The sequence below is a fragment of the Tenrec ecaudatus genome, chromosome 18 (assembly GCF_050624435.1).
Source record: "Tenrec ecaudatus isolate mTenEca1 chromosome 18, mTenEca1.hap1, whole genome shotgun sequence".
Lineage (NCBI taxonomy): Eukaryota > Metazoa > Chordata > Mammalia > Afrosoricida > Tenrecidae > Tenrec > Tenrec ecaudatus.
The window spans coordinates 57,665,881-57,679,477 of record NC_134547.1 but is presented as its reverse complement, the minus strand read 5'-3'; the positions used below and the strand labels follow the sequence as shown (position 1 = coordinate 57,679,477).

General features: G+C 51.5%; 1 protein-coding gene across 1 annotated transcript; it reads left to right on the top strand.

Moving 5' to 3' along the window:
- Window positions 1–50: 50 nt before the first annotated feature.
- Window positions 51–1,837, top strand: CIAO2B (cytosolic iron-sulfur assembly component 2B). Its single transcript, XM_075536876.1, has 5 exons — window positions 51–218; window positions 359–436; window positions 692–817; window positions 1,240–1,285; window positions 1,622–1,837. Exons 1-5 carry the CDS (start codon window positions 66–68, stop codon window positions 1,717–1,719), a joined length of 501 nt encoding a protein of 166 aa, XP_075392991.1. The 5' UTR covers window positions 51–65; the 3' UTR covers window positions 1,720–1,837.
- The last annotated feature ends 11,760 nt before the right edge of the window (window positions 1,838–13,597 follow it).

Here is a 13,597-nt window from a genome sequence, read left to right as displayed (position 1 = left end):
CGCTGCCGGAAGTGCGCCCGTCCGAGCGGAAGTGCGCGCCCTCGGAGGCCGGTGGCGGATCCGCGATGGTGGGCGGCGGCGGCGGCGGCGGGGTGGGAGGTGGGCTCCTGGAGAATGCCAACCCCCTCATCTACGAGCGCTCGGGTGAGCGGCCCGTGACCGCGGGCGAGGAGGACGAGCAGGTTCCCGACAGCATCGACGCGCGGGAGATCTTCGATATCCGCCGCAGCTGGACGGGGCCGGGGGCGCGGGGGCCCGGGGCCCGAGAGGGAGGGCGAGGTGAAGCCCGACGGCCGGAGGAGCGGTGCCAGGGCAGGGGCTTCCTGGCGCCGGCTGCTTTTTCCTTCACTTGCCACATCTGATTCGCTCAATCAATGACCCGGAGCATCCACTGACGCTGGAGGAATTGAATGTAGTGGAGCAAGTCCGGGTTCAGGTGTGTTCCAGGGGAGCGACCTGTCGGAGGATGGTCATCAAGGCTCAGCTCCGACCGAGAAGCTGCCGTTCTCTCCGGGCATCTGCCCGGGGAGGGGGGGGGTGTCCTGGAGGGGGCGGGGACGGGCGAAGCTCTTTGTGTCCATTTTATGGTTTATCATGATAAGCCGACTTGCCCAAGTAGCGTGCCGAGAAGAGGGTCCCTGGGCTGCGGGGGCAATGACCTCTCCATCCTCCTCACCTCCCCCACCCCCAGGTGAGCGATCTGGAAAGCACAGTGGCCGTGGCCTTTACCCCCACCATCCCGCACTGCAGCATGGCCACCCTTATTGGCCTGTCCATCAAGGTTAAGCTGCTTCGATCCCTCCCCCAGCGTTTCAAGGTGAGCACCCCCATCCAGCCCGGGCTTGGGGCAAGCCTGGGGCCTGCTACTGAGGAGGGAGAAAGGCCATCTGTGGAGTCTGGAAGGCTCTCAGCTGGCCAAGGTGATGACACTAGGAGGGTTTCCAGGTGATGGGGCAGCAAGAATAAAGACCAGTCTGAGCTGGCAAGTGGCAGGAAAGACAGGCAGAGCTCCAGGTGCGTTTGGAGCAGGCGCTGGCACTGACACTAGGTTAGGTCCATAGTGGTTGACCAGTTCTTGGGTGGAGATGATGTGGGACTGTGGATGGGTGTGAGTTGTACCGAAAGGGGTGTGCTTAGGAGGATCAGCTGAAGGTGAGGTGGGGTGGGAGATAGAGGTGGAGGTAAGAGATTGGGCAGGTAGATAGATGGGTGCTCAGGCCCCCACTGTTTTTCTCTCAGATGGACGTGCACATCACCCCAGGGACCCATGCCTCGGAGCACGCTGGTGAGTGTAGTCTGGCCCCGGATTCTAACTCAGCTTTCTCTCAGGGGCTTCCCCTCATCAAGGTGGTTTATGAAGCAGGATCCAGGGATGTTGGGGGGAATGACGTAATGGGGAGATTGCCAGAAACTCTTTGCTAAAGAGACTGAAGCTGGCCTGACCTGAATCTCCTGTGCTTGCCAGGCCTGCCCTCCCTCCCTCCCTCCCTCCCTGAAGCTTTGGGTCTTGAGAAAGAAGCGACTGAAAAACCTTGGTAGTGGAAGACTCAGAGGTTCGGCTGGCTAGCAGCCTAGCCAGAGCCTGGCTCTGACCCCTTCTTTCTCTTCCGTTCCCACACAGTCAACAAGCAGCTTGCAGATAAGGAGCGGGTAGCCGCAGCACTAGAGAACACCCACCTGCTGGAGGTTGTGAACCAGTGCCTGTCAGCGCGCTCCTGAGCCTGCCTTGTGCCCTGGCTCCACTTCCATCCAGAGCTCATGGTCCCTTTTCTTAAGTCGCTGACAACGAGAAACTTAACTTTTAGCATTTTGTAATTAAACCTTTAATTTATATTCATTTCCTGGCATACCTCAGAGTCTTTCATCTTGGTGGTGGGTGACTCGGGTTGGGGGGGACCGTCTGACGAGTTCCAGTGCATGGTGGCCGGATAAAGTGCCAGGGCAGTTTTTACTGATTGAGTGATTGATTGAGTTTTAAGTTTCTTCCAGTGGTTTGGACAAGTTCATAAGTACACAAAGCTATTGAAAGAGGAGTGTTGCAAACATATCCTCTCGTAGATTCAACTTCTGGGAACATGTTGCACCATTTCATAAGTCAGTCAAAAGGTCTTACTACAAAAGGATACAACCTTGTATTCAACAAGAATATCAATATGAAGCTACTCTTCTGACATGCCTTCCATCGATGACTGCACACACCTGAGAGAGGTGTTTCCAGCTCACTAATCCTTCCTCCCAAGCCTGTGCTCTTTGATCCGCACCGAGTCACATTGACAGATTGGCCTTCTCAAGGAGCTCAAACCAGGTTCCTTTTCAGTGTGCTTTGAGCTTGGGGGACAAAAAGGCTGAAGGGACAAGATCAGGGCTGTAGCTTCCCAGTGGAATTTTTTTTTATCGTTTTATTAGGGGCTCATACAACTCATCACAATCCATACATACATAATTATGTAAAGCACATTTGTACATTCATTGCCCTCATCATTCTGAAAACATTTGCTCTCCACTCCCCCCTCCGTTATGCACCCTTGATAATTTATCAATTATTATTTTGTCATATCTTGCCCTGTCCGACGTCTCCCCTTACCCACTCTTCTATGGTCCGTCCCCCAGGGAGGAGGTCACATGTAGATCCTTGTAATCGGTTCCCCCTATCCAACCACCCTCCCAGAATTGCCACTCACACCACTGGTCCTGAAGGGATCATCTGCCCTGGATTCCCTGTGTTTCCAGTTCCTATCTGTACCAGTGTACATCCTCTGGTCTAGCCAGATTTGTAAGGTAGAATTGGGATCATGATAGTGGGGGAGGAGGAAGCATTTAGGAATTAGAGGAAAGTTGTATGTTTCATCGTTGCTATGTTGCACCCTGACTGGCTCCTCCTCCCCAAGACCTTTCTGTAAGGGGATGTCCAGTGGCCTACAAATGGGCTTTGGGTCTCCACACCACACACCCCCCCTCATTCACTATGATAGGATTTTTTGTTCTGATGATGCCTGATACCTGATCCCTTTGACACCTCGTGATTGCACGGGGCTGGTGTGCTTCTTCCATGTGGGCTTTGTTGCTTCTGAGCTAGATGGCCGCTTGTTTCCCCTCAAGCCTTTAAGACCCCGGACTCTATCTTTTGATAGTCGGACACCATCAGCTTTCTTCGCCACATTTGCTTATACACCCATTTGTCTTCAGTGGTTGTGTGGGGAAGGTGAGCATCATAGAATGCCAATTTAATAGAAGAAAGTATTCTTGCATTGAGGGAGTACTTGAGTGGAGGCCCAATGTCCTTCTGCTACCTTAATACTAAACCTATAAATATATGCACATAGCTCTATTTCCCCATTCTTATATATATTTGCATATGTACATGCCTTTATTTAGACTTCTATAAATGCCCTTTGCCTCCTAGCTCTTTCCTCTATTTCCTTTGACTTTCCTCTATCCTTTATCTATCTTGCTCAGCCATCATTTGGATTTCAGTAATTCCTCCCAGTTACATTACCATTGATCACACCCTTACCAGGCCTCCTACACCCACCTCACCACCGATTTGGATCACTTGTTGTTCCCTTGTCCCTGGGTTTGTTGACACCACTAACTTTCCCCCCACCTCCCCCTCTCCCATATCCCCCCACTGTCGGGCCTGTTGTTTTCTCCTCCAGATTGTTCATCCAGCCTATTGTTTTTGTGTATATTGTTGCCTGGAATTCTCTTAAGACCGCCCTTGCTACCTTAGAAGAATGAGCAGGTGCATTGTCACAATGAAGGGGGAAAATTTGCTCTGTGCAGATTTCCTAGCCTTTTCACCAGCAAGATGAAGCTGTCTGCTCCATTGGGGACTTATAGCTGCAGACATCCTCTGCGGTTGCCTCGTTTTGGAACACACTCTGTCAGGGAAGGGGTTGGTTTCTTCACCAGTGTCGTTTTCTGTTCTCTTAAGAAGTTCATCAGAAGCCTCTGTGATCACTCTTGCCCTGCGAGATAGTGTCTCTGAGATCCCCTCCAGAAACAGTAGCGCCGCCACACCTTCTGAGCGACATGTCCTCTGCCTTGGATTTCACCAGCATGTCTGACCCTCTGGGAAGCCGCTGTTTTAATTTGAACCTTTTTTCTAAGGTGCCCTTGTGAGACGAAGGGAAGTTGGGGCTTTCTCCTCTTGTGGAGAATTACAGTTTGGGAAACTCACAGGGGCAGTTCCACCCTGCCCTGTCTATCGGCATCGACTTAATGGCAATGAGTTTACTTTTTGCTTTTTGAGTGAGACTTAAGACAAAGGCTGCACTGTGAGAACTTGTCACCAGCCCTCCCCTGATCACAGAGACATGTTTAAACACGTTTGTGGAGAATGAATCCATGCACGTGTGAATCGGAACCTTCGTTGGAATAATTCTTTGATTTGAGAGTAAGCCATGGAGTCTAACTCATCATTAACAACCCCCCCCCCACAGTAAATTTTATTTTAATGGGTCTCAATTTTTTTTAATCATTTTATTGGGGGCTCAGACAACTCTTGGGTCTCAAATTTGACACATTTTTGGTAACGTAATTTCCATTTAAAAAGTCCTGGTTTTAAAAATTAATAACTTAAAAACCCCCCGACGCCAAAAAGAAACAAATGGTCCACTAACCATCCCTGTGCTTCTGGACCATTTAAGGGGAGCAGTTGCTGCTGGGTGCCGTCCAGCCGGCTCCGACCTGTAGTGACCCCATGCACAACAGCAGGAAACCCTGCAAGGTCCCGCGCCATCCTCGCAGTTGCTCCATGCCAGAGCCCCTTGTGGCAGCCACCATCGATCCACCTTATGGAGGGGCTTCCTCTTTTTCTCCGCCCCTCCACTTTACCCAGCATGCTGTCCTTCTCCAGGAACGACGTGCTCAAAATATGTACGAGTAAGACGAAGTCTCTCCATCCTTGCCTCTAAGCACTCTGGCCTTCTTCCAAGGCACACTTCTTGTTGGTCCTTTTGGCAGTCCATAGTACTTTCCATATTCTTGACCAGCACCTCGATTCAAATGCCCCAATTATTTGCTCCTTGTTCAGTGTCCAACGTTCACGTGCATATAAAGTGATTAGAAATGCCCTGGCTTGGGTACGGTGCACCTCAGTCCTCAACGTGAAGTCCTTGCTTCTCAACACTTGAAAAGAGGTCTTGTGCAGCAGATTCACTCAATGCCACCCACCTTGCGATCTCGTGACTGCCCTTCCATGAGTATCGATGGTGGATCCAAGCAAGGCGAAATCTTTGACAGCTTCAACCTTTTCTCTGTTTATCTTGATGTTGTAATCCATACTGACGGCTGCAACCCTTGGTCTTCATCACCTGAAGAAGATTGTTACCATTAGCCAGTCTTTAAAGGGTAAAGTGGCCAATTGAGACCTAGTTCTGCGCCTGTCCTACCACTGATGAAGAGTGCGGTGGCAGGTGTTAACTGATGTTTATCTGAGCAGACTTGGTGGCCTGGCCAGCATTAGCAGCTTTTGGCCCACTGCCTTCATGACCCCGCCTCGACTGTCCATCTCCTGTTATGAATAGCAAAGTGGCCCCAGGGAGGAGGGTCCAAGAAACCCTGAATGCACGTGGGCTTGCCGGGGAGGGCCATCAACATCATGGTTAATGCATTGGGCTGCACTTCAAACCCATCAGTGGCTCCCAGGGAGAAAGACGGGGCTTTCTACTCCTGTAAAGAGTTACGGTCTTGGAAACCCACAGGGTTGATTCTACCATGTCCTATAGAGTCACTATGAGTGCGCATGGACCCATGGCTGTAAGTTAGTTTGTTTTGTTTTTTTGGTTCCAACTTCTTACCACAGGGTGACCAGTCAAGCTATGACAACGCGGCACACCACATTGCATGTCGGGCCTTCATGGGATGGGGATGGTTCAGGTTGATCAGAACACTGAGCCCAGCTGCTCCCCTTGATCCATAGGTAGAGCTTTCCTCTATTTCTGCCAACTTTCATTCTGTGGTCACAGGATTGGAAGGCCAAAGGCCTTAAATCACAAACCGCAAACCACTGTCATGGGAACCAGCCCTGTCCCAGACCCTGCAGTCTGTCAGCGCCCCAGCCTGGGCAGCGCCAGCAAGCACCCAGAGCTTTGATCTGCCCACTCCTAGAGTCTTCATCTGCTAATGACCCTTCACCTCTAAGTGCTGAATCTTGCCTCTCCCAAGAGTGAGTTTACATAACTACAGTCCTTACCTGTCCCAAAGCATTGATTCCCCAACACCTAATAACTATATAGGAACGTCCCCCAAATGTCATCTGTAGCCTTTTTATTTTAATAAAGCTCAAAGCTAGGCTCGTGTATTTCCTTCAGTTATGTCTTGTCAGCCTCTGCTAGAATTGCCTGATCCTCCACCCACCTTTCCCTGCCTTTTTGAAAAGTCCTGGGGAAGTCCTACAACCTGATTGGTTCTTCTATCTCTGGCGCTACCTGCAAACTCGGCCTGGTTTTAAAGGGCTGGTTGAGTTCTGCTCTGTTGATCAGGAGAACCTCAGTCGGGCTTGTGTGTGACCTCTAGGATCTCCCAGCATATATGTGACGCCAGCTTGCTCCACGCATGGTGATGCTCAGTCCCTGGTTGGGTCGGTGACACCAGATTTTCCCATGGAAAGACACATGAGGACAGGAGAAGGCTAGGAGAGTCTGCTTGCATAAAGATTACAGCCTTAGAAGCCCTCGGCACAGTCCTCTGTCCTATAGGTAACTGAGTCAGAATCAAGCAAACGACTGAGAGTGAGGGGCTGAACACTCAGAGTAGCTGACTCACTCCCGGCTTAGCGAGCGAGCCCTCACTCCATTCCTATACTCTCACTAAAGAAAGGAGATTCCCCCACAAAGCTGTGTCACCCAAGCTCAGCACCCTGAGGTGCTACACTCAGGCCTGTCTCCCGGCCACGTGTGGTCACCAGGCCATACCATGAAACTGAGACTTGGCCCGGTCAGTTAGGGGCCCTGTGACCATGGTCCCCTGCTCATTTTCTTTCTCTGAGGGTCAGTGGAGGATATTAAGAAACCTTTGCCAGCTGCTATTAGGTAGGAGGGTTGGCCAGGATGTGGAGAATCAAGCCCACGTGCATTGCTGGTGTGCATACAAAATAATCCCACCATGGAGGTCCCTCCAAAGTTAAACACACAGAGTTACAACAGAGCCCAGGCACTCCGCTCCTGGAACCGCAAGGGACTCCAGAACACTAATGGAACCTGCTCATCACAGCACGTGTCGCAAAAGCCACGAGGTGGAAGCCGTGTAAATGTCTGTTAACAGTAGACACACAAAATGCAGCATCTCCATACGTCCACGTCATCGGGGAATGAAGTTCCGATGCATGCCACGGCATGGATTAACCTTGAAAACATTCTGCTGAGTCCAGTAAGGCGCAACGAATAGTGCATGAACACACCTGAAATCTCTCCAGTAGGCAGATCCTTGGAGACATACATGTGTTAGTGATTTTGAGGGATTCGGGAACATTAGGGAGTGGGCTCTTACTCTGCTTGGAGTGATGAGAAAAACTTTTAGACACAGTGGTTGTGTTAGTCTGAGTAGACTAGAGAAACAAATGCATAGACATATGTGAATAAGGAAGAGCTTTATCTAAAGATACATTAAGAAAACAGCCCAGCCCAGTCCAGATCAAATCCATGTCTGATATTAGCCCATATGTCTGATACCAATCTATAAAGTCCTCTTCAGACTCACATGAAGCACATGCAATGCCGAATGCAGGAAGATCACGGGCCAGTGGGTGGGAAGTCTTGTGGATCCAGTGGCGTTGTGAGCATCTCAGCACTGGCCGGGGGTCTCCATGTGGCTTCTCCAGCTCACGGTGCAAGCGTAGTTCCATGTGTTTTGTCAGCTGCAATATCTCCCAGGGAGTGAGTCTGTGTCCTGCCTCCAGGGAGCTATCTCCTTGGCGCATCCAAATGAGGTCATCAAGCTGCCACCTGATTGATAGGCTAAACTCCACCCCTTCATTCTTAATCCTTTGAAACTGACAACAGATTATGTAACTACCACAGTTGCACAACGGTTCGTGTGCTTGGCTGCTGACTAGCAGGCTGGAGATGGGAGTTCACCCAGAGGGACCCTGGAAGAAAGCCTGGTGATCAGTGGGAAACTCATCGGAGCAGTGACCGCCCTAAAGGACACGCTTCCCTGGCACCCACACAGGATCGTCATGAATCAGAATGGACGTTGAAGGTCTTAATGAATAAGTGAGATGAATGTAATTAACATCACTGTGGCTTGGATAGTTAAAAAGGATCGAAATAGCAAATGTTGGTTATATATATTACAATAAACTTTCAAACCAAACCATGAAGCCTACACTGACACCGCTCTGTCCCTCCTGAGTCTGAAGTGTGACTGTAGCTAAGGCCTCAGGAAGTCTCAGCCCACGAGCAGCCCCCCCGCCCCCCGAGCAAAGAAGAGTGGTGTAAACTCAGAAATACTTCATCCAGGGAACTATTGAACCACACAAAACAGTCTCCACAGCCCTGAGACTGGAAGAACTAGATGGTGCCCGGCTATCACTGCCCACTGCCCACTGCTCTGAAAGGATCCCATTGGGCAGCCCTAGATAGAGTAGGAGGAAAATGTGGACCCAAAATGGGTATCATAACCGAGACCCGGCTAACTGGTCAGAGAGAGATGAGTGGGACCCATGAGTCTGTGGGCCTTAGTCACCCTTTAGATCTGGAGCTGAACCAAGCCCCGTACTAGAAGAAGCAACCGTCTAAGATCCAAAGGACAGCATCTACCCAAGATCAGAGGAAATGGAATGGAAACAGGAGGCCCTGGGAGGGAGCCGGATAGATCACGGGGCACCGAGGGGCTTGAGATGGATGAGTAAAAGTTACTTAATGTCAAACTGATGATCTGCTCTGTAAACCTTCACCTGCATCACAATAAAACGTTTTGGAGGGCGGGGGAGCCCCGCCAAGGAGGGAACCCAGGTACTTGGCAAATCTCTTCTTTCTTGAGGGTCAGTAGACAACATCAAGCCTGTCCTAAGAGCGGACACTGGGCCATTTGACCAATCTACCGAGCCAGCCGGCTTCCATCCAACCCAGGGCCGCATTTGCCGTTCTTGATTGCCTCGGGTGCAACTAGGGAATAAGTAACTGTTACCACTGAGGATTAGCGAGTTGGCTCTGTTGAGGTCTCCAACTAGGGAACAATAAGGAATCTAAGCCGCTTGGGACACACTCGTGGTTAAAGCCCTCACCTGACAACCAAAAGGCCAGTAGGTTCACATCCACCCACGCGCTCACGGGAGACGGTGGCAGCAGTGGGCTTCCATAAAGATGTACAGCCATGGGAACCCGGGGAGGGGGGAGCAGTTTGACTGTCCTGTCGCGTCTCTAAAGCAGCCCTGGTGGCCTTGTGGGTTGCTAACCACACGCCAACTGGTTGAAACTACTAACTGCTCTGAGGGGAAAGATTAGGCTTCCTCTCTACTCTTGTCAAGATTTCCTCTAGGGTCTAGGCATCCATCCAATTGGACTTGCTGGCAGTGAGGGAGGGAGTGAGGTGGGAACAATGGAACATGCCGTCGCTGGCTCCCTCCCCAGCGTGCCGGTGGGACAGAAATCGCCTTGGTGGCAGTGAGGTGGTTTTCTTTCATTAATGGGATCCCCAAGGAGCCCTGGTGGTGCTGTAGGATAAACTGGGGGTGGAAGGGTTTGCAGGGGGGTTGGGTGTACTGAGCTCAAGCTCAGTGGCTGAAAGACATCAGTCACTGCAAGACATGCTTCATCTCAGAAACCCTACGGAGGAGTTCTAAATTCTACTCTGTCCTATAGGGTTGCTATGGTCAAAAGGAGGCTCAGTGGCAGTGGGTTTAGACTTCCCCCCATCCTGGATCCCTAAGGGTTAAGCATTGGTCAGCTCATGGATCAGGGGTCTAAACCTAACAGCTGCTCCTTGGGAGAAAGATGTGGCAGTCAGCTTCAATAAAAATTTACAGCCTTGAAAACCCTAGGGCAGGCGTCCTCAAGCTATGGCCCGCAGGCCACATGCGGCCCACTGAGGACATTTATCCAGCCCACCGGGTGTTTTTGCCCTGTTTGTTTTTTTACTTCAAAATAAGATATGTGCAGTGTGCACAGGAATTTGTTCATAGTTTTTTTAAAACTATAGTCTGGCCCTCCAACAGGTCTGAAGGACAATGAACTGGCCCCCTGTTTAAAAAGTTTGAGGACCTCTGCCCTAGGGGGAAATTCTGCTTTGTCCTATAGACTAGCTATGAGTGAACATCGACCGGGCGGTATTTTTTGTTGTTTCTGTTTTTCATTATAACTGGGGTCCCTATGGGTACAGGAAATAGCTTGGTGTGTAGTATTTTTTCTTTTCTTTTTTTAATCATTTTATTAGGGGCTCATACAACTCTTATCACAATCCATAAATACATCAATTGTGTAAAGCACATTTGTACATTCATTGCCCTCATCATTCTCAAAATATTTGCTCTCCACTTAAGCCCCTGGCATCAGGTCCTCATTTTTCCCCTGCCTCCCTGCTCCCCCCACCCTCATGAACCCTTGATAATTTATAAATTAGTATTTTGTCATATCTTGCCCTACCCAATGTCTCCCTTCACCCACTTTTCTGTTGTGTGTCCCCCAGGGAGGAGGTCACATGTAGATCCTTGTAATCGGTTCCCTCTTTCCAACCCACTCACCCTCTACCCTCCCAGTATCGCCACTCACACCACTGGTCCTGAAGGGATCGATCATCTGCCCTGGATTCCCTGTGTTTCAAGTTCCCATCTGTACCATTGTACATCCTCTGGTCTAGCCAGACTTGCAAGGTAGAATTGGAATCATGATAGTTGGGGGCGGGGAAGCATTTAGGAACTAGAAGAAAGTTGTATTTTTCATCGTTGCTACATCACACCCTGACTGGCTTGTTTCCTCCAGCAGACCCTTCTGTAAGGGCTGTCCTGTGGCCTACAAATGGGCTTTGGGTGTGTAGTATTTTTCACTGGCAGGGGGCGCTGTTGCCTTGATGGAAGGCTAGGTCCATTCCCACCTCCCCAGTCCAAAAAGCCAGCTCCCAGGAGAGAGACTTTGCCACCTAGTGACCAAGAGGGAGGCCTTGGCACTGGCTGTGCCAGCTCAGAAAGGTGGCATGTCCAGCCCCATCCTGCAGTTTCTCATCTGTGCTGTGAGCAGACACCTGGGACGCTGCGGGGGTGGGGGTGGGGGGTGTTGTTAAAATGGGCTGGCATGGAGTCCGTGTTTCCACAGATGAGGAAAGGATGTGCCTCCGAGGGCAGGGTCACCGCCAGGACTGGTACCCCTCACCCTACTCGCAGAGCCACTATCTGAGGTGACGGGGTGTCTGAGTTCAGCTGGAGGGAGGGCGCTCATGGAGAAGGCAGGTCCCTGAGTCACTGGCTGGTCCTCCTGACAGCTCACAGAGGGCAAAAGACACCAAGCCATTCGTTCCTTGGCTGGCATTGCCTGTTGTCAGACTTGACTCATTGATGCCTCTGAGGTGGGGGAGGGTAGGGCATCATCTGTGAATCCTGGCCAGCACCCAGAGAACTTTCTGGAACTCTAGCTGCTGTCTGAGGACATGGGCATGGATGAGTAGTGAGATGTGGTACGGCCCTGGAATACCCTCCCCACATGTGGCTGGCTCTGCCGTTTCAGGCTTGTGACCTCTCAGGCCTCAATCGGTTCGCATGCGTGTAAAGGGGGTGGGGTGGGGGGACAGGCGACAAATCACAGCTCAGTGGGGCTTGTCTGTGGTCACTTCTCCTCTTGCCCCAGCACAAAGACAAGCATGGAGCTTCCTGGGGTGGGCATGCTGAAGGCCAGCCAAGTGTTCCTTCACATTTTTCACCCCAAGGAGGGGGAAGGGTGTGAAGTCCCATTAAGAAGATGGGTACCAGGGGAGGGAGGTGGGATGGAAGGAGTATAGATTATGGCTTTTCTCTGCTGGAATGCCTGGGATCTCTGACCCCAGTCTCCTAGAGCCAGCAGGTAGAGAGAAGAAACAAGAGTGGACCCGTGAATCTGCTCAATTCTTCCCAGCCCAAGCAAGGAACAAAACAAACCCAGAACAAAACCTCACTGACATGCAGTCAATTCTGACGCACAATGGCCCTATAGGACAGGGTAGAACTGCCCCTGTGGGTTTCTGAGCAAGCCGCATCTTTTTCTCAAGAAGTGGCTGGTGGTTTTGAACTGCTGGCCTTGTGGTTAACGACCCAACTTGCGACCATTATGCCACCAGGGCTCCTGTAAACCAAGGAGGAGGATGCTAAATGATTGTATTGAGACGCTTCTAGGTCCCCTTACCCTAGTCACTCCATGACTAACGAGCCTGGTGGCACAGTGAGTTAGGACCTGCTAGCCGCCCATGATGAGGAGGAGGCCTGCCCCTGTGAAGAGTCACAGTCTAACTACACAAGGACACGATGAGTCAGGATTGACTGGCTGGCCATGATTGTTTCGGAGGTTATGTTTTTTTGGGGGGGTAATTCGGTACCTGGCACTTGACATTGACGTGCTATGCCATTTCTGCCTCGTGCGACGCAAGAGGAAGCTGACACTCAAAGAGACTGAGTGGGCAGATGTGAGACAGCGACAGGCAGAGCGGAGATCTGCAGCCCGGGCTGGCGGGAGCTGGAAGGATGGGGAGCTCTAGGTTGAAGGGACCTCATGGCTTTCCCCCTGCCTGGGTCTAGGGGTGCTCCAGCCACAGTTTGTGTCTCTGAGCAACCAGGTGGCGGAAGGGAGATGTGCTAAATAAAGTCTTGGCTCCTGGGGCCCCGGGCCATGGCTAGGCTCGCAGTGGGCATCTCTGTGGCCTGCTGCACCAGCTGCTGGAATGCCTGGGGCCTGAGTGGCCCTGTGTAGATGCAGTTCCCTAGGTAATGAAGAAACACTGCTGACATCATGGGCTCAGCTTAGTGCTGGGAAAACCCAGCCTGGTGCATGACACGACCCCTGGTGAGAAGAGCAAACAGTTCTTCCCGTACCACCTGTCTAACACCCAGGGTTCTTTCCAATGACCCTGCCAGGTGTGGGACTGCGGGATTCCCAATGGCCCTGAGGCTTCATCCTCTAACGGGAAGTCTGGCCCACCGCTCCCTCATCTCACTGCACCCTGTTCAGGAGACTAGAGGTGACATGGGACACCCATGTCCCCAAGGCCCCCAGAAGCATGGAAAAGACACGATGGGGCAAGCTACCCCTGAACCCAGCCCTTGCCTACCGTGGTATGTGCTGCCAAGAACAAGGTCCACAGGAGTCCCCCTTAAGCTTACCCAAGCAGCCCCTCCTCATAGCAAGGCCCTCTTAGGTTGCTAAGGAAACGAATGTAGCAGCCAGAGAGCCTGGCCCAGGTCTCCAGGACAACAGGACATACATCCTTGATGTCATCTGAGCTCCACGTGGCATCCCCCACCACACTTGTCATAAACTTCAGTGTCTGACAGGTTCCTGTCACGAAGCACCTCACAGCCTGTCTGCCCCTAATCCTCAAACACCCTAGAGATGCCCAGGGGTGGCAGGATAGGTCATGGGCACCTGGGGGCTGGGAGGGAGGGAGGCAGGACCCAGCAGGCTGGAGGCAGAGCCAG